General features: G+C 43.2%; 1 protein-coding gene across 1 annotated transcript in view; it reads right to left on the reverse strand.

Moving 5' to 3' along the window:
• Positions 1–24,331, reverse strand: part of LOC124777561 (protein takeout) — a 70,514-nt gene extending 46,183 nt beyond the window's left edge. Inside the window, exon 1 of the mRNA XM_047253016.1 lies at positions 24,222–24,331. Within this exon, the coding sequence (XP_047108972.1) occupies positions 24,222–24,315 (94 nt within the window). The 5' untranslated portion in view covers positions 24,316–24,331. The remainder of the gene's footprint in view (positions 1–24,221) is intronic.
• Between the last annotated feature and the right edge of the window lie 816 nt (positions 24,332–25,147).

Genomic DNA, 25,147 nt, shown 5'->3' on the forward strand with positions numbered 1-25,147 from the left:
GTCCTCAATTACATGTTGGAGGTATTCCAAATGCTGTCTTCTCCTACAGTCTTTGCCCTCAAACGGCTCCGTCTAGTGCCACGGAAGTTATTTGCCGATGTCTTGGCACATGCCCTATAATCCTGTCCTTTATTCTTGTCACTGTTTGCCGAATGAGTCTCTCTTCGAAGATTCTGCGCAGGACCTCCACATTCCTTACCTTATCAGTCCATATAATTTTCCAAATTCTTGTGTAGCAGCGCATCTCAAATGCTTCTATTCTCTTCTGTTCCGTTTCACCCACTGTCCATGACTATACAGTGCTCAACTCCAAACGGACAAGTACATAATCAGAAATTTCTTCCTCACATTAAGGCCTATTTTTGATACTAGTAGACTTCTCTTGGCCAAGAATGCCCATTTTGCTTGTGCTTGTCTGCTTTTTATGGCTTTCTTGCTTCGTCCGTCATGGCTTACTTTGCTTCCGACGTTGCAGAATTCCTTAAATTCGTCTGCTTTGAAATGTCCAATATTAATATTAAGTTTCTCGCTATTTTCATTTCTCCTGCTGCTCGTTACTCATCACTTTGTAAAGAGTACAACAATAACAGACCAGAAGCATGCAGGTCTTCTGAAACAACCCTCTCTCTCTCTCTCTCTCTCTCTCTCTCTCTCTCTCTCTCTCTCTCTCTCTCTCTATATATATATATATATATATATATATATATATATATAGGGTGGTCCACTGATCGTGACCGGGCCAAATATTTCACGAAATAAGCGTCAAACGAAAAAACTACAAAGAACGAAACTTGTCTAGCTTGAAGGGGAAACCACTTGGCGCTATGGTTGGCTCGCTAGATGACGCTGCCATAGGTCAAACGGATGTCAGCTGCGTTTTTTAGAAATAGAAACCCCCATTTTTTATTACATATTCGTGTAGTACGTAAAGAAATATGAATGTTTTAGTTGGACCACTTTTTTCGCTTTGTGATAGATGGCGCTGTAATAGTCACAAACGTATAAGTACATGGTATCACGTAACATTCCGCCAGTGTTGACGATATTTGCTTCGTGATACATTATCCGTGTTAAAATGGACCGTATAACAATTGCGGAAAAGGTCGATGTATGGCTATTGTGATCAAAATGCCCAACGGGCGTGTGCTATGTATGCTGCTCGGTATCCTGGACGACGTCATCCAAGTGTCCGGACCGTTCGCCGGATAGTTACATTATTTAAGGAAACAGGCAGTGTTCAGCCACATGTGAAACGTCAACCACGATCTGCAACAAATGATGATGCCCAAGTAGGTGTTTTAGCTGCTGTCGTGGCTAATCCGCACATCGGTAGCAGACAAATTGCGCGAGAATCGGGAATCTCAAAAACGTTGGTGTTGAGAATGCTACATCAACATCGATTGCACCCGTACCATATTTCTAGGCACCAGGAATTGCATGGCGACGACTTTGAACGACGTGTACAGTTCTGCCACTGGGCATAAGAGAAATTACGGGACGATGACAGACTTTTTGCACGCGTTCTATTTAGCGACGAAGCGTCATTCACCAACAGCGGTAACGTAAACCGGCATAATATGCACTATTGGGCAACAGAAAATCCACGATGGCTGCGACAAGTGGAACATCAGCGACCTTGGCGTGTTAATGTATGGTGCGGCATTATAGGAGGAAGGATAACTGGGCCCCATTTTATCGATGGCAATCTAAATGGTGCAATGTATGCTGATTTCCTACGTAATGTTCTATCGATGTTACTACAAGATGTTTCACTGCATGACAGAATGGCGATGTACCTCCAACATGATGGATGACCGGCACATAGCTCGCGTGCGGTTGAAGCGACATTGAATAGCATATTTCATGACAGGTGGATTGGTCGTCGAAGCACCATACCATGGCCTGCACATTCACCGGATCTGACGTCCCCGGATTTCTTTCTGTGGGGAAAGTTGAAGGATATTTGCTATCGTGATCCACCAACAACGCCTGACAACATGCGTCAGCGCATTGTCAGTGCAGGTGCGAACATTACGGATGGCTCGCTGTTGAGAGGAATGTCTTTACACGTATTGCCAAATGCATTGAGGTTGACGGACTAATTTCGCTGTAACAGCATACATTCTCAGAAATGATAAGTTCACAAAGGTACAAGTGTCACACTGGAAAAACCGAAATGAAATGTTCAAACGTACCTACGTTCTGTATTTTAATTTAAATAACCTACCTGATACCAACTGTTCGTCTAAAATTGTGAGCCATATGTTTGTGATTGCTACAGCGCCATCTATCACAAAGCGTAAAAAGTGGTCTAGCTAAAACATTCATATTTCTTTACGTACTACACGAATATGTAATAAAAATGGGGGTTCCTATTTATATACTTTGAACACGGAATTGTAGTTGGAGCTAGATGCATGGGGGATTCAAATGGCTCTGAGCACTATGGGACTTAACATCCATGGTCATCAGTCCCCTAGAACTTAGAACTACTTAAATCTAACTAACCTAAGGACATCACACAACACCCAGTCATCACGAGGTAGAGAAAATCCCTGACACCGCCGGGAATCGAACCTGGGAACCCGGGCGTGGGAAGCGAGAACGCTACCGCACGACCACGAGCTACGGACTGCATGGGGGGACATTACTTGGGAAATATTTAGGGAATTCAGTATTCCGAAATCTACAGAGTATGTCAATAATACCAAATTTCAGGCATTTTATCTTCCCACCAACAGCAAGTGGCCGACGGCCTTCATTAACGACCGAGAGCAACGGCGTTTGCGTAGAGTTGACAGTACTAACAGACAAGCAACACTGCATGAAACAGCCGCAGAAATCAATGTGAGACGTACTACGTACGTATCCGGTGGAGCAGTGCGGCCTAATTGGGGTTGTTGGGCTATGGCAGCGGTGGACCGACGCGACTGCCTTTGCTAGCAGCACGACATCACCTGCAACGCCTCTCCTGGACTCGTGATCATATTGGCTGGTGGTGGTTCCAAAGTGGTATGGGCTGTGTTTACATACAATGGGCTGGATCGTATGGTCCAACTGGACCGGTCATTGACTGGAAATGATTATGTTTGGCTGCTTGGAGACTATCTGCAGTCATTCATAGACTGTTCTTCAAACCAATCGCGAAAAATTGTGGCCTGGTGACATGGCTTATTGTCATCCAGAAAAATTCCATCATTGTTTGGGAACATGAAGTCTATGAATGATTGCAAATAATTTTCCCAAACAATGATGGAATTTTTCTGGATGACAATAAGCCATGTCACCAGGCCACAATTTTTCGCGATTGGTTTGAAGAACATTCTGGACAGTTCGAGCGAGTGATTTGGACACCATCATCACCCGATATGAATCCGATCGAACATTTATCAGGTTTAGTGGAGGGGTCAGTTCGTGTACAAAATCCTGCTCCGGCAACACTTTTGTAATTATGGTCGGCTGTGGAAGCAGCATGGCTCCGCATTTCTGCAGAGGACTTCAACGACTCGCTGAGTCCATGTCACGCCGAGTTGCTACACTACACAGGACAAAAGGAGGTGCTGCACGATATTAAGAGATATCCCATGAATTTTATTACCTCAGGAGTATGTAGACAGTGTAGTGTCATTTGCTATTCTTCTTCTTCTTCTTCTTCTTCGCGGTGGATCACTTAGGACCACGCGTAATCAACATTTGTTGGCCTTCCTTTTCGCCCAGTATTCCTTCATACGCAACGAATGGGCTAGCTTTCGTTGTGTAGACCACGTATGTCGGTTAGTTTTTCTGTCTGCCTCCTCAATACCCCCTGTGTTTGTGATTTTTCTGATTTCATTTCTGTCATGTAGATTTGGAGACCCTAATTCTCTTAGGACTTTTTCCGTCTGTTTGTACCAGTTCGGTCTTGTAGTTTTGTTCTTTAAAAATGTATGGATTTTGTGCGTTACCCTGTTTGAGTCCGTTCTTTCTAAATGCCTCATGAACTGGATTCTTCTCATGCGCATTGTGTCTGTTATTTTGGAGATATTTTTATATATATCTGCATTGGGTTTTGGATAATGCGCACCATCTTTAGTTCTTGGTCCTAGGGTTTTCCTCTTATTTTACGTTCTTTCACTTCCAATTCCCCTTTTAGTGTTCTGTGTTGAAGATTTAGTGCCTCAGATGCGTAGGGAGCTTCGGGTTTAATTACTGTTGAGTAATGTATTTTGCAGTTCCACGAGAGACTCTTTTTGTTGTAAACGTTTTTTGTAAACTGAAACGCCGTCTCCATTTTCTGGACTCTTTATCTGACAGATTTCTTTTCATTACAATTTTCTGCAATCCATTCACCTAAATATTCAAATTCTTTTACTCGAAAGATGTAGTTATTACCAATTTTGAGATCGGAAGGTGCTTCATTGGGCCAGTCAATTTTTTTTTTTTTTTCAAATGAAATTTCTAATCTTATGCCTGCTCTTGTAATAATTCTAGCTGTTTCTGTGCATCGGTAATGTCTTAGGCGATCAGTGCCGTTTGCTATTCATGTTTTCGAATTTCATTGCACGTACTGTCAAATGTTTCCTGTCGAATATGTTTTATTTCCTACTTTTAGACAAATATTTCACAAATCACTTGACGGTTTGTTCAAAGTTTTTTTATTTTCATTTCACTTTGATTTAAATTACCGACGTGTCTTACTTGAGTTGCTTTCTGGTTTGTGATATAGTAACACTGCGATGCAGCAGTTTCATTGCCTAGCAGAAGCAGCAGGGATCAGGAAATTGCAGTTGGGCGTATAGGAGAGGAAATATTCCGGTAGGACGTGACGTATCTGCATCGACGCGCATACTGTCGGGGGAAATTCCAAGCCGATCGCGGTCGCTCGGCGGTCTGGCGCCTGCGAGCGTCGCGGCCACGTAGCGGCTTCACTTTCTCCGCTGCTCGCCTCTGCCGCGGGCGCGGGTGAACGAACGCAGTCCGGCCGCTCTGCACGGCTGGAAAGGCGGCCGCACCTCTGACGTCAGCACGCCTTTCGCAGGCGCCTGCGTCTTCGCCTCGCGAAACCTGCTGCAGACCGAGGGGTGGCTGGGCTGTCGCTTTGTAAACCGTGTGAACCGTGCGCTGCGACGAGCGTCAGCAGCCAGTCGGCAGTCTATTCTCGATTACGAAGAAACTACCAAAATTGTTGGTAGCTTTCCGGGACCCTTTTAATTATGAGGCTGAGGAAACTTAACTGCCCTTTAAACTTCTTATTAGAGTTCCGTACCTCAATCGATAAAAAACGAATCCTTATATCATCTCTTTGGTGTCCGTCCGTCTCTCTATCTGTCGAACCGACTATATCAGGTTGAAATTTACACTGAAGCGCCAAAGAAACTGCTATAGGTATGAGTGGTCAAATACAGAGATATGTATACAGGCAGAGTACGCCGCTGCGGTCGGCAACGAGTATACAGGTACGGCCAAACTTTCAGGAAACATTCCTCACACACAAATAAAGAAAAGATGTTATGTGGACATGTGTCCTGAAACGCTTAATTTCCATGTTAGGGCTCATTTTAGTTTCGTCAGTATGTACGCTCAATGGAGCACGTTACCATGATTTCATACGGGATAGGCTACTTGTGCTGCTAGAACATGTGCCTTTACAAGTAAGACACAACATGTGGTTCATGCACAATCGAGCTCCTGCACATTTCAGTCGAAGTGTTCGTACGCTTCTCAACAACAGATTCCGTGACCGATGGATTGGTAGAGGCGGACCAATTCCATGGCCTCCACGCTCTCCTGACCTCAACCCTCTTGACTTTCATTTATGGGGGCATTTGAAAGCTATTGTCTACGCAACCCCGGTACCAAATGTAGAGACTCTTCGTGCTCGTATTGTGGACGGCTGTGATACAGTACACCATTCTTCAGGGCTGCATCAGCGCATCAGGGATTCCATGCGACGGAGGGTGGATGCATGTATCCTCGCTAACGGAGGACATTTTGAACATTTCCTGTAACAAAGTGTTTGAAGTCACGCTGGTACGTTCTGTTGCTTTGTGTTTCCATTCCACGATTAATATGATTTGAAGAGAAGTAATAAAATGAGCTCTAATATGGAAAGTAAGCGTTTCCGGACACATGTCCACATAACATATTTTCTTTCTTTGTGTGTGAGGAATGTTTCCTGAAAGTTTGGCCGTACCTTTTTGTAACACCCTGTATAAGACAACAACTGTGTGGCTCAGTTGTTGGATCGGTTCCTGCTGCTACAATGGCAGCTAATCAAGATTTAAGTGACTTTCAACGTGCTGTTGCAGTACGTGCACGAGCAGACCTAATATGGAGACATGCAGTCCATATTCGTGGCATAAGCGATGACCGGTGAATAAACATGAATAAAGTAGTGTATTTGACCTGTATTAATGATGTAGGAGATATACAAGGCTACTATACATGGTTCACTCTTTTTCACGTTTCTACATTTTCCAAAGTATTACATGTACAAATATAATATTGATGCATGGACAGAACGGTAAGCTCAGCCAGTTTGCATTGTACCTACAAGTTGACTTCAGGAGTGTACTACTTGCCAAAATGGCGACACAGGAAGAAAAGAGTTTTTGTGTGTTGCCGTACACGTTTTGTTTATTCGTTACAGCTATGAAGGATTCATTCAGAAGGAATTATGAAAATAACCGCCATGTAAACAGAGCATTATGCACTGTTGCGGGCAGTTTAGGGACACTGGTTTTCTCTGCGAACGGAAAAGTACCGGTGAACCAAACGTGCCAGATGCACCAGTGGAGGGGCGAGGGAAAGTTTCGTACGCAGTCAAAAAAAATCAGTGGTCCGCGAAAGCCAAGAACTAGGAATACCGCAACAAAATGTGTGGAAGATTTTGAGACGGTGGTTGTATTTCAAACCGCACTGTCAGCAGCTCGTGCAACAATTAAAGTCGGAAGATACCTTTACCTTCAATTTTGCATCACATTTCAGGAAGTACTTGAGGATGAACATTTCACCTCCAATCTGATATTCAGTGACGGAGAAACCTTCCAGTTACCTAGAAAGGTTAACCGCCGCAATTTGAGAGTGTAGGTCACTGAACATACGAAACTGTGGCGCATGAACGAGATTCGCCGATGGTTAATGCTTTCTGTTCTGTTTTTCTTCTGTGAAAAGACTGTGGCGGATACCTCATACGGCAATATGCTGCACTTGTTTCCACAACTGACTGCCTTCCAAGAAAACCAGGCACCCACTCATTGGATCATCGATGTTAGTCGCTACCTAACGACGACCTTGTGCATCGCTGGATAGGATGTAGCGGTGAAGGTGATGTGGTTCTAACAACATGTGAATTTTTCGTTTGGGGGTATATTAAGGACAATGTTTACGCAACCTCACTGGCAAGAACACATATACAGTTCACAAATCTCGTCAATGCTGTTACGGCGACCAGTGATAGGATATTGGTGCAAACTTATGGAACGAACTTAATTCCGTTTGGACGTGTGTCGTGTGGCCAGAGGGGCCCACATAGAACATTTGCGGATTGCAAAGTGAGTTGCTGGTTCTATTAATGCATCAATCATACCTGTACATATAACCCTTCTGAAAATACAAAGCTCTGAAAACGAATGAATCGTTCATAGTATTACAGTAGTTGGAACCTCTCTCAAATCCCAGGCGACCAAGGTGTCGACTGAGTCGTCACGTTCATTATGCATTGTTATAAAATGCAGAGAGAGACGAAGATGGCCAAAATTACGTGCAGCCTGTACATAAATAAATCGAATGTTAAGTGCAAAAATGGACAAGAAGATGTGATGGAGATTCTTGGACAATACTGCTATGAAATCTAGCCATTATGAAGGCAGATACAAGGCGTACACTTATCGGAAGAGTCTGTAGAAGTTGTATGTAAACTGAAGGTGGAGAGGCGAAGAAAGGAAAGGAATCACGGCTGTGAGCCGCATTGGCAACGAGTGGAAATTTGTAATGGACCGGGATTCGAAGCCAGGATCTCCACCTTACTTGGAAATTGCTTTAATCACTGTGCCATCCGGGACACAGCATTGTTAGAGCTGCGTGGACTATCTCAGCACGCCACACAGTCGATCCGTAATCCCATCGAGTGCCACCTATCCTAAGTCCCTGTCCATTTCCTCCATGCTCGGTACTCTGAGATCCTCATAGGAGGTCGGACATATTTGTGCATTCGCTCTGAAGAAGGTGGATCCATTGCCCACTAGGCGAATCATATCAATGCGTGGTGTCTGTTCTTTCGGCTACGTCCGAAAGAGCATATACCACGCATTCTGACCTCATGCTGCTCCACACCGCATCCAATGACGTCACTGACAGAGGTTGACACGGCGGTCGGTCGGACCCGACCGCACGTCAAGGCTCAGAACGCGGAACTATTACAAAGTTTAAACCTAGATATGACATTCTGCGTAATATAAAAACATGGCATTACGTTGCTCGGGTAGCACAAAGGACACATGCTGTCGCTTCCATGCAGAAAAATATGTTATCAGGATGAAGTGGAAATCACATAATGTATAAGATTTTGTACTTTCCATATTGTAGTGTAGATAATGGTATGACGAAAAAGACTGTGATACATGAGCGAAATCAGTTCCAACATAACTTCAGTGACCATATCATGAACTAAATAAAACTAGCAAGCTTTAATCTACTCTTACGAGGTAGCCCTCTTCAGGGAGACTACTTTCGAGATCTCGCAAAAATTCTACTGCTATATAAAAAACCGTACTTATGATGATTCATATTTGATCATTTCAGATTTAAGTGATCTATGGTTTGCCAAAATTAATACAAGCAAATGCTGTGATGGTTCCTTTATCACATTTTTACCCGCATTCATGCAGAAAGGCTTGTTTTGAACGGAATAGCAATACCTAATGTGCGTGCGTGCATACGCGCATGCTCGCTCAATTGTGTGCGTGTGTGTGTGTGTGTGTGTGTGTGTGTGTGTGTTTGTGTGTGTGTGTGTGTCTGTGTCCGAAAACAGTTTAAGTAGCTAATGCTCTATCCGTAAACCTCAAATACATTCCACAAATGGCTGTGACTTTCAGAAGATCAGCAACAGAAGGTTTTCTCCATTTGAAGGAATCTGGACTTTGCTACCGAATTACTTTTGCTCATGGTATTTACTTTCGCTTTTCTTCCCGTTCTACATTACCTACGCAGATACGTACAGCAGCGCACTTATCTCCCCCCACCCCCCCTTCCAACAAGAACGAGATTGGTGCTAACTCCTTGAACATTCCTTGTTGCAGTGATGCTGCATGTTTACCTCCATTTTAATGCGGTTCGTATCTTCAGGTTTGAGAAAGTGCTGAAAAGAAATGCCTTCGAATGTGATAACTCTTGAAATTTTTAAATAAAATAAATGTTACTCACATTGCACATCTTTATTCTTCATGTCTCTGCCTCTAGAAGCGGCTCCACTTTGTAAAGTATAAATTGAGGTGTGTAACGTAACTAGTCATATGCCGTTGCGCGAGAAACACCGTGCTGTAATCGGGTATCAGATTCGAAGAGTTCGTCCACACACAGAGCAACATCTAGATTCGCACGATAGTACCAGACCACACACCAGCGCTGCGACATCTACAACAACCCGACGCCTTGAGGTCAATGTAATCGATCATCCTCCATACAGTCCCGACTAGGCCCTACCCGATTTTCATCTGTTTCTAGAACTTAAAGAACACCTTTGACGTCTTCACTTTTAAAGTCATCAAGCGGTGCAAGCAGAGATGGGGTTGTGGCTCCGTTCAAAAATGGCTCTGAGCACTATGGGACTTAACATCTGAGGTCATCAGTCCCCCAGAACTCAGAACTACTTAAACCTAACTAACGTAAGGACATCACACACATCCATGCCATGCCCGAGGCAGGATTCGAACCTGCGACCGCATCGGTCGCGCGGTTCCAGACTGTAGCGCCTAGAACCACTCGGCCACTCCGGCCGGCACTATGTTAAGAAATAAATATGTAGACGTGAAGAATAACAATGTAGAACGTTCATAACATTTATGTTATTTAAAAAGCTTTGAGTTTTCACATAAAAAATTGGAAGCATTAATTTTCAGCACATCGTCGTATAAGCGTTAAAATGCGAATTATGCCGTGGCAAACGAAGGGATGCAGAGCTGGGTTTCTAGCAACGTATGACGAAGCAAGCAAATGTACATATCTGATATGCTCGATATCTTCTAGGAAACGAAAGTAGTTACACTGCGAACTAAGTATGTGAAGTGGAAGCTGTTTACAATGCATCCACATAGAATCTCCTGTGAACATCAATGAGATTATATAGCAGATATTTGGTTGCAGAGTTACATACTTTGTATCTTCATTTCATATATTTTAACGACTGCTTTCTGAATGCTATGGTGACAAGGATCTGCGGCTAGTGACGAGTTCTAGATCAGCTTTATGTTTACATTTTTTACTTTCAAGATGGCCTTAATACCAATAATTTCTAGTTGCCTTACGTTTAATGATTTTGATACTTTCGTCTGACACATGATGACGCTTAGTAATTCTGAGAAAGTATTATTTAATATAATTTTTAAATTTCTTTATTAAATGAATTAATTTTTTCTTTGCGCAGTAAACTAATGTTTCTATCATGGTGCAATTACCGCTATATACTCTGGGCGAACACCAGGATATGCATTTACTAACAGACAACTGTCCCTTCTCTAAGTGACTCTGTACTCATCGTTGTTCAGTGCTGAGGAAAATGCACACCTTTCCAAAATGGCGGGATGATACCGCAAGTCATAATTTATACCATTTCTTGGCGTCAGGACCAAAGTACCAAAGTAATGTATTTTCTCAGTTTGTCCGCTTACTATATCTGTATGTATACACAGTACCGCCATGGATCCCTCTAACGTGCCTGACAGTACTCATTTCAATACAGTAATTGTGAGTAAATAGGGATACTGCCAGAGTTGACTGCTTGCGATCTCGGTATTTTCCACCAAAAAAAAAAGAAGAAAGAAAGAAAGAAAGAAAGAAAGAAAGAAAGAGAGAAACGTGCTCCACTGTCGCAATGTTTAAGACGTCGTTCGAAGCGATATCGCCGGAAATAAAGGTGTGTTGAATAAACCACCTGTGGCACTGTCGAAGACATCGTCTCAGCATCCAAATGAAATTATGAAGCGGAACCAAGTCAAGGAGATTGGATCTTACCATTTTCTAGCAGGAACTACCAGGTATGTATTACCCATTGCTAACTAGGTATGAAGGACGTTCAATAAATAACGCAACACATTTTTTTCTGAAAGCAAGTTCGTTTTATTGAGGATTCCAATACATAACATTATTGCCCCCTCTTTTGGCTATAGAATCCTATTTTCAGTAACTTCCCCATCATCCACGTATTGTCCGCAGCTCGTGGTCGTGCGGTAGCGTTCTCGCTTCCTACGCCCGGGTTCCAGGGTTCGATTCCCGGCAGGGTCAGGGATTTTCTCTGCCTCGTGATGACTGGGTGTTGTGTGATGTCCTTACGTTAGTTAGGTTTAAGTAGTTCTAAGTTCTAGGGGACTGATGACCATAGATGTTAAGTCCCATAGTGCTCAGAGCCATTTGAACCATTTTTTCATCCACGTATTGCTTCCTGCGGAGTTCATCCTTCACTGGGCCAGACAGGTGGAAGTCGGAAGATGCGACAATCGGGTTGTAGGGTGGATGAGGAAGAACAAAGATTTGTGAGCTCCTCTCGAGTTCAAAAATGGTTCAAATGGCTCTGAGCACTATGGGACTTAACATATGAGGTCATCAGTCCCATAGAATTAGAACTACTTAAACCTAACTAACCTAAGGACAGTACACACATCCATGCCCGAGGCAGGATTCGAACCCGCGGCCGTAGCAGCAGCCCGGTTACGGACTGAAGCGCCTAGAACCGCTCGACCACAGCGGCCGGCTCTTTCCGAGTGCACAAACTTGCGTTGTCATGGAGAAGGAGAAGTTTGTTTCCATATTTTTTTGGTCATGAAGACAATGAAGTAGTTTTATTTTCCTGAGGGTGTGTGCGGCCGGACGGAACGCGGAGTATCGAACAGGTTTGCGCGACCTTGTTACGATGGTGACAGACGCCTCGCCCAACGACTCACCGTGCTTTTGTATGCTCGAGGTCTCCATTCACATTCTGCAAGCACCTACGAGTTCCAGCAATGGTCTCGTTTTCAGCGCAAAGAAACCTAGTTACAGCTCTCTCCTTGGCACACTCTTCAGTTGCGAATGCTGATTTGAAGGCTACATATAGCGTCGCCACCAATTGGAACTTCATGAAACTATAGGGGCTGAAGCAGGAATATTCCTCGATGTCCCACAACGAATCCCGTATTTTCAACCGAAATTGGCAGAGTAAAAAATTTGTTGCATTGGTTACTGAACGCCCCTCGTATTGGAAGCTATGTGTAGCATGTAAAGGGACTTCATTCATTAAAATTATACTGAAATCCAGTCTGACATCAGAATTGTGCTACTGATTTCGTTGGAAATTGTAGCTGGAGATATTGTGTTTTGTGAAATTCTAACTATAAAATAGGAAGAAGGTTTTATGCTGCTAAGAGATACTCCATTAAAAATAAGTTGTGGTTATTTCAGTTTAACACATTTTTATTTTCGTTCAGCTAAAATATCTCGCTTCTGTTACTCATTTTTTTATTAGATTTTCAGATCATATATGATAAATTCCTAGGTCATTGTAGTTACTGTGGCTTGCAACAAAAGGTGCGCGATTTCACCACGAGAGTTAGTGGATAAGCCAACACGGTTTAACACGTTACGTTGAGTATTTGAGATTGAGGATACTGCTAATGGACTCCTGCAAGTTCTAGCCAGAAACATCCTGTTGGCGCCTTTAATATGAGGGCGCAGATCACTTGCAGCGGCCAAGCGGAGTTGTTTTGACGCGGAGTTTTCCTCTGCCGTGACAAACAGGTGCTGTGGCGCTCCAATGCCAACGACGAGGGTGAAGAAACACGCACACACATTACGCCCGGCTGCCGCCGATGTGACCCTCCGGCATCGCTTGCGAAATTAACGGAACGGAAAACTCATATCTTTCCCTTGCGAGTGGAAAATGAAACAGACAGAGGGGATAGGAAGAAAGCAAAAATGCGAAATAGCAGATGAGAATATCCGTAACTCCACAAACATTGAGTAAAAGACCGTACTGTACAGTTTTTTCAGCATAGGAAAGCCTCAATCTACAAGGCTATGATGTATTTATGTGAAAACTCTCGAAGCTCTTCGTAAATAAAACAAACACTCTACATACTTATTCTTGGACTTCATATATTTATTTCTAAACATAATCACCCTGGTGACGATCACATTTTTCCCAACGAGAGACCAGTTTGTCGATAGCACCACTGTAGAATGTTTGATGCACCGCTTCATCACTATCAAACTGATGTCCTCGAAAGAGTTCTATCGGACGAGGTGAAGTCGGGACTGTATGGAGGTTGACTGATGACAGTGAATGGTTCAAATGGTTCTGAGCACTATGAGACTTAACTGCTGAGGTCATCAGTCCCCTAGAAGTTAGAACTACTTAAACCTAACTGACCTAAGGACATCACACACATCCATGCCCGAGGCAAAATTCGAACCTGCGACCGTAGCGGTCGCGCGGTTCCAGACTTTAGTGCCTAGAACCGCTCGGCCACAAACCGGTCGGCGATGACAGTGAACCTAAGGCGTCGGGTTGCTGCGGAGGTCACAGTGCTCGTGTATTGTCCGCCATTTTGCTGAAAGAGAGGGTGATCTATGTGTGGGCGAATTCTTAGATTTGGTGCTTTCAGTTTTATAAGGGGTTACAGCACACTGTTTCTCACGCACCGACATTGTTATGTTACCCACCGCCTTGTTACATGTTACAATTTGGAGCACTCTAGCGGCAGATGGTTGCAATTTGTGTCAGCGAAGTTGGAAAAGTGGACCGATAAATATGCGACACAGGTAGTACCTCAAGCGATCTCGAGAACAGAATGAAAAATTCGGAGGCATAACTTTTCGGCACACCTTCTTACATTTAGAGGGGGCTTAAGACAGGAGTTCAAGACCCCGTTTAGACATCTTCTTCCACGGTTCTTTCATTCATTTAACGATTAGGCGTCTGCTTATTGTCACCTTTACAATCGATCTTGTGTCTCCATTGCATTGTCGTCATTTCGCACACGTCATCTACGTGGCTAAACATAGAAGCCTTCAAGCAATGCTCTTGGTTTTAAGAACGGAATCTGTTGTTTTCAACATGTACGCAATAACAATTTTCTAACAACAACAACAGCAGCATTCGTGAACTATGCTAGTGTACAGCAGCAGTGAACATAATATGTAATGCAATGCATCTCTCCGGTGCGCGTGAGATTGTTACCCATCCCATGAGCTCAGTGATGTACAAAGTGAGCCAAACGGGCATTGCAAAAGAACTTACTAATTACATTCAGTAGGCCTACATTAAGAGAGGTACATTTTAAAGTATGCGCCGTGTTCATGGGGGCCGACATTGGGAACCCCAACAGAATAAGCTGTCGTGACGCTATACTTCCTATGTCTGTGTATCTTTTCTTCCAGACGCTCTCTTCTTCTGCTTCAGCCGCTCTCTCTGGTCTATCGTAGTAAGTTCCGTCGGTATTTATTGGCTTTAAAACATTATAACAACCACAAACTGTACGTCACCGCAACTTTCTCGTTAAATTATTGTTCACGTACGACCTCCTTTCCCACTCTTCGTTGACTGCCGGGTTTTACGCCTGTAGTTTTGCAGTTGTGTGTGTGTGTGTGTGTGTGTGTGTGTGTGTGTGTGTGTCTGTGTGTGTGTCTGTGTGTATGTGTGTTTCTGTGGGTGGGTGGGTGCCTGTGCGAGTGCGTGTCTGTGGACAGAGAGATATGTGCGTATATATACGCAGAGAGAGAGAGAGAGAGAGAGAGAGAGAGAGAGAGACGGATAGACAGAGAGAACGTTAGTGCACAGAGAATGACATCCAGAGTATGTCTCGGACATCTAGAGCTATGCTCCGCAATGACCCTTGTTCTTACAGGTACTGTTTGCTTAGAAAAACAAGTAGAATTTAAGTGTTTTAGTACTATACAGATTTCTTCTTACGTGTGGTATCCTAAAGCGAGTTGGGCGAATATCACAATCGACATTTTGAAAACGATACAATTGTTTGCAAACGCTATCTTTGTTCTATTCGAACCTGTGCTCCGTCTCTGACGGCCTAGTCTACATAGAATATTAAACCTTAATCTTCCTAGCTTCTTCTTATGTCAGCTGCTTTATTTTTAACTATAGCCGACTGATTTTATTTTTATGTTGAAGGAATCTTCCTTCCAAATGTTCCGCTACTGTACTCTTCTGTGTGACTTTATGACACTTTCCACCATCTCTTGCATATGTTTTTAGTGCTGCATTTGTTACCTTGAAATTGTAGTTGTCGTAGAACTCTCGTTTGGAAATAAATTAATTTATAATAGTAATGAATAATTGAAGGTCTGTCTTTTCTCTGGTTTATTTTGATATTAACAATTTTGTCGTTTGAAATATATACGAAACTTCAAAGTCGATGGTAGACAAAGGGCACTTCCGCGGAATCTGTTGTAGAAGGATCATAGTCATCGCACAAGCAATCTGTTAGATATACGAAGACGTAGATAAGGTTTAGAAGTTTGGTACAATTGTAAACGGACGAATTGCAAACAATGTCGATTTTAAATGCTATAAATTACTTATTCTCATCTTTTTATTAGTATTGAATCATGAATAAAGAATGTTAGCTACTTTAGCATTGTGCTAACTAGTGGAAAACTAGGAAGTAAATTGAAGACACTTAAGCGCGCGAATGAGACTTTTCAGTTAAGTAATGCCGATCTAGTTATTGTGCTCTCCTCGACTTCTATTCTGACGTGAATTGGTAGTCTCAGAGTTGTTGTGTAAGTGTAAATTAAGGACACCAAAGAAGTTACCACTGCAAATAATGGTAGTGCTTAAACGAGGCATTTGAGGACACTTGCGAATGCATATCTTAGAGTGACAGGCGTTAAATGGGGATAAAGAAAATTTCCATATGAAAGAAATGCCTCTTTATTCAGAAAGCTACATAACACAATTAATGAAAATCGGAAAAACGACAATAGTCTTCAGTTGCTCGGATTGCTCAAAATGTGAAATTCTGACGGATACAAAATAGTGAAAAATCAATGAAATTTTCGAGGGACAAACAGCCTGATTTATGAGGAAGAAAGCTGAGAACAAATTTCAATAGAAGGAGAATTGAAAAAGAAGGAGAAAAAAAAGACATAAGAGGAGGAGGAGGATGAAGGTATTTCTCACAATTTTATTAGATTCGTAGTACAAGAGACATTTCGCGAAACGAAATATTTATAATTACATGTTTGCATTCTCTGTCGTGCAGCAAATGTGTAGGCAGTAACTATTCCTTCCTGGAAGGTGCTGAGCAACAAACCGGTTTAAAGACTCGTAGCAATGAGAAGTATTTCTCTGGAAGGAGTGACGTCTTTAATATGGACATGCTCAGAAACTTGGTTTAACGATATAGTAAATACTTGGAGAGAAATCAGAGTTGCGTCACTTATCGCTTTGCGAACAATGCTCGCACCCGTCGACGTGCAACTTCAAATAAATGCGGTTGACAGTTTACGGAGGCGGTCTTCGTGAGATTGAAACAGGTCGCTGACACAATTGCCAAGAGGGGTATGCTATGAGGCGACGGCCGCAGTAGAGATGGCAGAAATATGCTGCCCCACTCGGCAGCAAGTAAAGTGAACTCAGGAAAATGCTACTCATTATGCTCACGTTCATTCATAAGTTATCTTGCAATTTTGACTTCTGTTCTTTGTTGCGGAGCGAGGTACACCCACATTTGACTTCTTGTTTTTAGTCTATATCGCGCTTCTTACCAAAACGCTTTACCAACGTATAATTTGTCGTAACCCACGATTTGTAAACGATGCTTCTTTCTTAAACAAAATTTTGCTCAGATGCGCTGCATCACATTGTCCTTTTCGTAGATAACGTTTGGAGAAATGTAACCAATTTTAGAAGTCACTGCTATGAAGCTGTAGATACAGCGAAATGTGAAGGGGATGAAATGCGATGGGATGTAGTGTTCGGAGAACGCGGCTGTCATACCAATTGCTCAAAATTTTGATCTCCAGCATTCCTACATGCTATGAAGTTATACTGTATAAACAATGCTACACGTTGGTTGATCCCTCTCATACTTCCTAGATGCCTGTTAGTGACATTTGCATTGTGTGTTACTGCTCCTACAATGTAAGTTTCATTTTATTCATCGTTTGCTCTTGTTTCCTCTTGAAGTTTTTTATTCTCTACATTTTCAGTTCCTAGAACTTTTTTTTCTTTTTTTACGATTGCAAGGACGGATCGGGAGTGGTCGGCACAGTCGACACTCCTCAGCATACAACCGCACCCCTGCTCTAATAATTTGCCAACATTCGCCGTGAACGATGTTCACTTTTTCGACTGTCGCATGTGTTTTGAATTTCTCAACAGCTTTACGAGCAAGTTATCTGATTTCTGCAGAACACAGACTGGTGGGCTGCATGCGCACGGGTCAACACAAGAATAACACCTGAGGTACGCGTTTGCTTGTACTTGGTATAAGAGATCAGACGTTTGTGGAATCTGTTCTCCTGACGGTGGGACAATGTTTGCGGTGCTTTTATCTCGATACTGTTTGATCAAGTCCCATACATGTTGTGTCGTTGAAATCCTCTAGAAGTTTATTTCAAACGTCTAAGAAAAAATTATGTGGTTCCATTTGAAAAAAAAGTCGGTGTCATAATTCGACAACTATAAACAATAGAACATTGTCTGCGATAACACGGTGAAAACAGCACCTCGATCTATTTAGTCATGCTAGGTATATCTCATATGGACTGTCTTAGCTGCCTCGCCCTGTATTTCAGTGACACCACTGCAGCTGTATGTCCATGAAGAGAAGCATTTCGTTTGAGTACGTGCATTATGTTATAATACACTGAAGCGCCAAGAAACTGGTAGAGGGTTCAAATGGCTATAAGCACTACGGGACTTAACATCTGAGGTGATCAGTCCCCTAGAACTACTTAGACCTAACTAACCTAAGGACATCACACACATCCATGCCCGAAGCAGGATTCGAACATGCGACCGTAGCAGCAGCGCGGTTCCGGACTAAAGCGCCTGATACGGGGATGCATATTCAAATACAGAGATATTTAAAGAGGCAAAATACGGCGCTGAGGTAGGTAACGACTGTATAAGACAACAAGTGTCCGGCACAGTTGTTAGATAGGTTCCTGCTGCTACAATGGCATTATAGTTGGCGCACGAGTGATGGAACACAGAATATCCGAGGTAGCGATGAAGTGGGGATTTTCCCGAATGACCATTTCACGAGTTCCGCGTGAATATAAGGAATGCGGTAAAACATCAAGTCTCCGACATAGCTGCGGCCGGAATAAGATGCTGCAAGAAGGAGAACAACGACGACTGAAGATAATCGTTCAACGTGACGGAAGTGCAGCCCTTCCGCAAATTTCTGCAGATTTCAATGTTGGGCCATCAACAAGTGTCAGCGTGCGAACCATTCAACGAAACATAATCGATATGCGCTTTCGGAGTCGAAGGCCCACTCGTATACCCTTGATGACTGCACGACACAAAGCTTTACGCCTCGCCTGGTCCCGTCAAGACCGACATAAGATGACTGGAAACGTGTAGCCTGGTCGGACGAGTCGCATTTCAGATTGTATCAAGCGGATGCACGTGTGGGGGTACGGAGACAACCTCATGAATCCATCGACCCTGCATGTCAGCAGGGGACTGTTCAAGCTAGTGAAGGCTCTGTAATGGTGTGGGACGTGTACAATTGGAGTGATATGCGACCCCTGATACGTCTAGATACGACTCTGATAGGTGGCACGTACGTAAGCATCCTGTATGATGATGTCCATTGTGCATTCCGACGGTCTTGGGCAGTTAGCAGGACAATGCGATATGTGATACGCAACGCGTCTAGAATTGCTACAGAGTGGTTCCAGGAACACTCTTCTGAGTTTCGAAGACCTCAAGATAGCTGCACGTCCATCAGAATATTCCACTACTGCTAACCCCTTTGGTACACGACAGACACCAAGAGAAGACAATACGTCTGGGAGCACGGCTCGTTGGATGAACAGCTCGCCTCATTTCGAAGCTCCACCTTTATGTTTAAACCACTCGGTAAATCCTCAACAAGGCATTGTCCAGCGCATAGGTGATAACAATTAAAAATTACGCTTCTCTTCATCTCCATTCGCGATTGGATGGAGGGTAAGTTCATATTACCCCAAACGCATTCTAATATATCTCGTCTTCTCGTTGTGTTCAATATAAGTAATACGCTAGTGTTCATTACGTATTCGGTAACTTTTACCGTGAGAAACATAGTCGTACCGTCTTTTTGCCCTTTCCGTTAGTAAGTTTTCCGTGTGTCGCCGTATACCAAAGAACTGAACGGTTGTAACGTAGTCACATCTATAGCAGCAAAACTCTGAACTCCTTCTACATCTTCCCAAAACCCCACAAGGTAATGATCATAGACACCAGGCCAGCTTAAAAAATAAACAATACATGCAGTCTCCTTTGCAGAAGTCGTACACTTTCGCAGTGACATCGCAGCGATTCATAATCTACCATTCACCCTCGTCAAAAGAGATGTTACATGTCCATATTACTTTTTGTTGCTTCGTTAATATTACATCCGGATACTCAAGCAAGGTGACTTTGCCACTCAAACCTACTACATATATAGTGTGTCCCATGAGGAATGGTCAGTATATAGGGATACGACAGGAACCATCATTCAGAGGAAAGTAGTATACATGGGCTCTGAAACGCTTACGTTCAATGAACACCTCTTTATCTTCGATACTGTGAAACAAGTCTCTTCTACCGCGAACTCTTGGGTTTCCCTATTTTGTGAGGAGGTAACATGGACAAAAACCAGGAAAAGTTATCGAGTAAACATTGACTCTGAAATGCATAACCTTGAGAGCTATGAACACTTGTTCAGTAGTACCGATATGTTTCACAGTAGGGAAGATTAGTAAGTGCTCATGACTCTTAAGGTATGCGCTTTAGAGTCAGTGTTTACTGGAATTTTTTGGCTTGTTTTCGTTCATACTACGACGTCTCAAAAGATGGGAAGCAAAGGGCTCTCAGTAGAAAATATTTGTTTCACATTATCGAACAAAGAGAAGAAGAAGTGTTAATAGGTCTTGACGTATGCATTTTACAGTCCTTGTTTACTGAACTTATTTTGCTTTGAATGATCGTTCCTATCAGATCCTTGCATACTGATTATTCCTTCTTGGACAGTCTGCATCGTACTGTTCGTGATTACGTCTTTTAGGTTTCCACATTTATAGTAAACCATCATTCAGAAGGTGAAGTAGATATTCTGTCTAATTCTATATGGAATTGCCTGCTACAACTCAAAGATGTTACTTTTCTGTAGAGAACAACGTAGTCATCAAGCAGTCTGACGCAGATCCTTACCGTCAGCATAAACAAATGTAACATATTGCCTATAAATATGAGGAAAGTATCGCTATTGTTTGATTACACACACTACAAACAATCGCGTTCACTAATTATTTGGAATATGTGTACGTGGCTAATTAAAATGGAACGACCACATAAAATTAACCGTCGAAAAAATTAGATACCAAACTGAGATTCATAGAAAGAAATACCAAACACATCGTCATCACTGAAAGACAACCCAGAAAGAGTAGAGCAACCACGAAGAAGGAAGCCAACAAAAACATTCGTTCGACGGATACTTACTGATCCTTATCCCTAGTCTGGGACCCATACCGGATGAAACTGATAGAGGAAATGGAGAAGTACCGAAGAAGGACTCTGCGCTTTGTCACGGGTTTGTCTAATAAGCGCGAAATTTCTGAAATTGAGTGAGAGGCGTTACAAGACAGGAACTGCGCATAACGATGTGACTTCCTGTTAAAAATCTGAGAGTGTACTTTCCTTGAAGATTCAACTTAAATGTCACTTTCTCCCATATACATCTCGCAAAAACAACAGGAAGCGAAAAATCGAGATTCGAGCTTATACTGAGATTTGTCAACAGTCTGCTCCACACCATTCGCTACTGCAACAGAAAGAAGGAAGTGGCGCGGGCACAGAAAGAAACCTCCGTCAGGCACGTAAGGTAAGTTGAGGAGAATAGTGGATGGTCAGAAACAATGTGAAATGCTTGCAAGAATGTTGCAAGGTGGATGTGCTGAGTTTTAATTGTTAAGAAACAAATTCGATAGTTGCGGCGTTTTCGTGTTAATTAACATTGAAGTTAACCAATCAGGCGACACAGAAATTGGACATGGGGCGGCAGTAAGAATCGAACCTGAGCCAAGGTTTGAGCGGACTCGTTCTGTAGCGTCTACGTTAAGAGAACAACTGACACTAATTGTATTTGGAGGAGCGCTTCCGTTTGCTCGCGCAACGGCCTGACTAACTTACTTCAATGCTGATTAACTCGGAAGGTATCGAATTTTTTTTCTTAACAGTTCCCTTTCAGCACAATATACCCTGCAACACCCTTACAAGGGCCGGCCGCTGTGGCCGAGCGGTTCTAGGTGCTTCATCCGGCACCGCACTGCTGCTATGGTCGCAGGTTCGAATCCTGCCTCGGGCATGGATGTGTGTAATGTCCTTAGGTTAGCTAGGTTTAGGTAGTTCTAAGTCTAGGGGAATGATGACCACAGACGTTAAGTCCCAAAGTACTTAGAGCCATTTGAACCACTTGAACCCTTACAAGGTTTTCAGACTGTTTTCGAGCAGCCTGTAGATGTAGGAGCACACACTGTTTAATCGTTTATGTGTGGTTAGCACACTGGACTCGCATTCGGGAGGACGACGGTTCAATCTCGTCTCCAGCCATCCTGATTTAGGTTTTCCGTGATTTCCCTAAATCGTTTCAGGCAAATGCCGGGATGGTTCCTTTGGAAGGGCACGGCCGATTTCCTTCCCCATCCTTCCCTAACCCGAGCTTGCGCTCCGTCTCTAATGACCTCGTTGTCGACAGGACGTTAAACGACACTATCCTAAAACCTAATCGTTTATGTAGAGTACACCGAGAAGATGAGTGCAGTTCTGACCATTCATTTAAGTACTATGACGTATAAAAATACTTCAAAACACTCACGTATATGATTTTGAATTTCATATGATCACGACGGTGAGGTGCGGTTCATAGTAAATGACGGTAACTCATCTAGTGAAACCGAAGTTATATCTGGGGTTCGCCAAATTACTTTATAGGGCCTTTGGTATTCTTAATGTATATAAAAGATTTAGGAGACAGTCTTAGTAGATCTCTTATATTGTTTGCAGATGATGCTCTCGTTCATTGTCTAGTAAAATCATCAGATCAAAAGAACTAGAAAATTATTGGGACGAGATGTCTACGTGGTGCGAAAAGTGACATTTGGCACTGAACGATAAAAAGTGTGAGGTTCTCAACACGAGTACTAAAAATACGTTGTTAAATTTCGACTACACACACACACACACACACACACATATATATCATACAAATTCAAAAATTTTTGATGTAATTGGGGAACACACCACTCCAAAGACGCAAAAATCTACTGCTTCCGGTATGCTTGTCCGACCTCTTTTGGAATATTGCTCCACTGTATGAGACCCTTGCGAGATAGGTTTGACGCACGACATCAAACAAATTCAAATAAGGGTAGCTCATTTTTTTATATCACGAAATACGGGAGAGAGTGCCGCGGCTATGGTAATGAGATGTTCTCATGAAATTTTCTCACAAGAATGCCGAAATATTTTTTTGATTCTCACTTACAGTCTGTTAAATAAAAGCGTGGTCGGCATTACTCGCAGATGGTAAAACATGTCGCCTTAGTACCTTTACAGCCCAATAGAGGGAACCTTCGTCGTTCATGCAGTGTCTTTAAAGCATTTCTTGACTACGATGCACAAGGAGAGACATGCGTGCAGCTTACGCGTCGGCTTTTGAGGCTGTTTTTCTCCTTAGCCATTCCAAAGGTCCGAAAATGAGTCATACCTCGGCGTCTAAATATATGGGGAAATCAAAGCCATTGTACAAAAGTGCATAATAGGTTATAAAATGGTTAAAAAGGAGGATGACATTGAAGAAAGTGGCTCAATCCGTAAAGTGACTTCAAAAGTGGAAAAAAAAAATATTATTAACCGTTTTTCAAGAAACCCATTTTTAACACTGCGTCAAGAGCAAGCAAAATTCGCTTTGAATTCGCAAATTAGACACATTAGGTCTTCTTCACGCGAATACCCGGAAAACTTCGATTCGAGTATGCTTCGGGGATGCCAAGTAATTATCGACGCTGCAAGTGACTGGGGATATTATTAATTGCAACTGCATTTTTCCTTTTTTCAGTTTGATTAATCTATAAGTTAAAATTAAAAGGAAAGTCAGCGTTGGCCGTAATATTGATGTTTTATTGATGGCAGAATCGATTTTCGATCATATTGTGATCATCTTCAGTGCTGATATGTACAAATTAAACCTAGACACTGGTATCAAGTTATCAATAACCAAAGCTGAGAAGCGATCGCTTCTCAGTTTTGATACCAGTGTCTGGGTTTAATTTGTACACATCAGCTCTGAAGAGTATCACTATGTGATCGAAGATCGATTCTGCCATCAATAAAACATCAATATTACTGCCAACGCTGACTTTCCTTTTAATTGAACATATATGGTCGTTGTGCACACAGCATTCCATGGAGTCGCCAGTCATCTATAAGTTCTTGTTTGTTGTGAAATACGTTTTTCTACTGATTAATCTGAGCATGATCTTACTTAACAGACTGTACATAGGGAGAAATGACCACAGTGACGGAGGAAGAGCAATGAGATGTCGCACGGAGAAGTTTAGGTATTCATTTCCCGGTGTGCTGCTCGAGAACAGAATGGTAGAGAAATAATCTGAAAATGCTTCTGTTTGTACTCCGAGAAACAAGTTGATGTGTGTCGTAGAGTAATCGTGTAATCACTTAGACGTATACCTAAGGAACGTACACAATGCACAACACACCACAAACGGTAATGCCTCTGAGCTGGTGAGGCCGCAGAGGCTGGAGTACTCACGGAGGGGCTGCCTCTGCGCGCCGGCGAACGCGACGACTCCGAGCGCCACAGCGGCTGCCACAGCGGCAGCGAACGCCGACCCACGACCCGCCATCTCCGCCACCTGCCAGCGACACGCGCGTCCGCCGCCCCGCGCAGCCACTAAACGCTGCCCGCGTGACGTCACCCAAGGCCGCTCCCCCTCCCTCGTCACGGCTCCGGGGGAAGGAGGCGGCGCCGCTTCCTCCCTCGCGCGTTCCTCCGTTGCTCCCCTCGGCTTAAGATTTTGATATACGTCAGTGCTCCTCTTGCGTCAAATGGGATACAGCAGAGACGTAATTTCCTTGTTCTGTGTCAATCTCGTGGCGTGATTTGTGGCCATATAAATCCTCTAGTAGCTCACTGTTTGCTTCCTCAAGTACGTTCGAAGCGCACAGCACGTTTCATATCATTAACCAACAAAGCAAAGTGTGACCCTTATACACTGAAGCGCCAAAGAAACTGGTATAGACACACGTATTCAAAGAGGCGCTGCGATCCGCAACGCGAAGTGTCTGGCGCAGTTGTTAGGTCAGTTACTGCTGCTACAATGGCAGATCATTAAGTGAGTCTGAACGTGGTGTTATAGTCGGCGCACCAGCGATGAGACACAGAATCTCCGAGGTAGCGATGAAGTGAGGATTTTCCCGTACGACCATTTCACGAATGTACCGTGAATATCACGAATCCGGTAAAACATCAAATCTCCGACATGGCGGCAGCAGAAAGATCCTGGAAGAACAGGTTCGACGACGACTGCAGAGAATCGTTCAACGTGACAGAAGTGCAACCCTTCCGCAGATTGCTGCAGATATCAATGCTGAACCATCAACAAGCGTTACCGTGCGAACCATTAAACCAAACATCATCGATATGGGCTTTCGGAGCCCAAAACCCACTCGTTTATC

This window comes from Schistocerca piceifrons, chromosome 2 (genome assembly GCF_021461385.2).
Source record: "Schistocerca piceifrons isolate TAMUIC-IGC-003096 chromosome 2, iqSchPice1.1, whole genome shotgun sequence".
NCBI classification, from domain to species: domain Eukaryota; kingdom Metazoa; phylum Arthropoda; class Insecta; order Orthoptera; family Acrididae; genus Schistocerca; species Schistocerca piceifrons.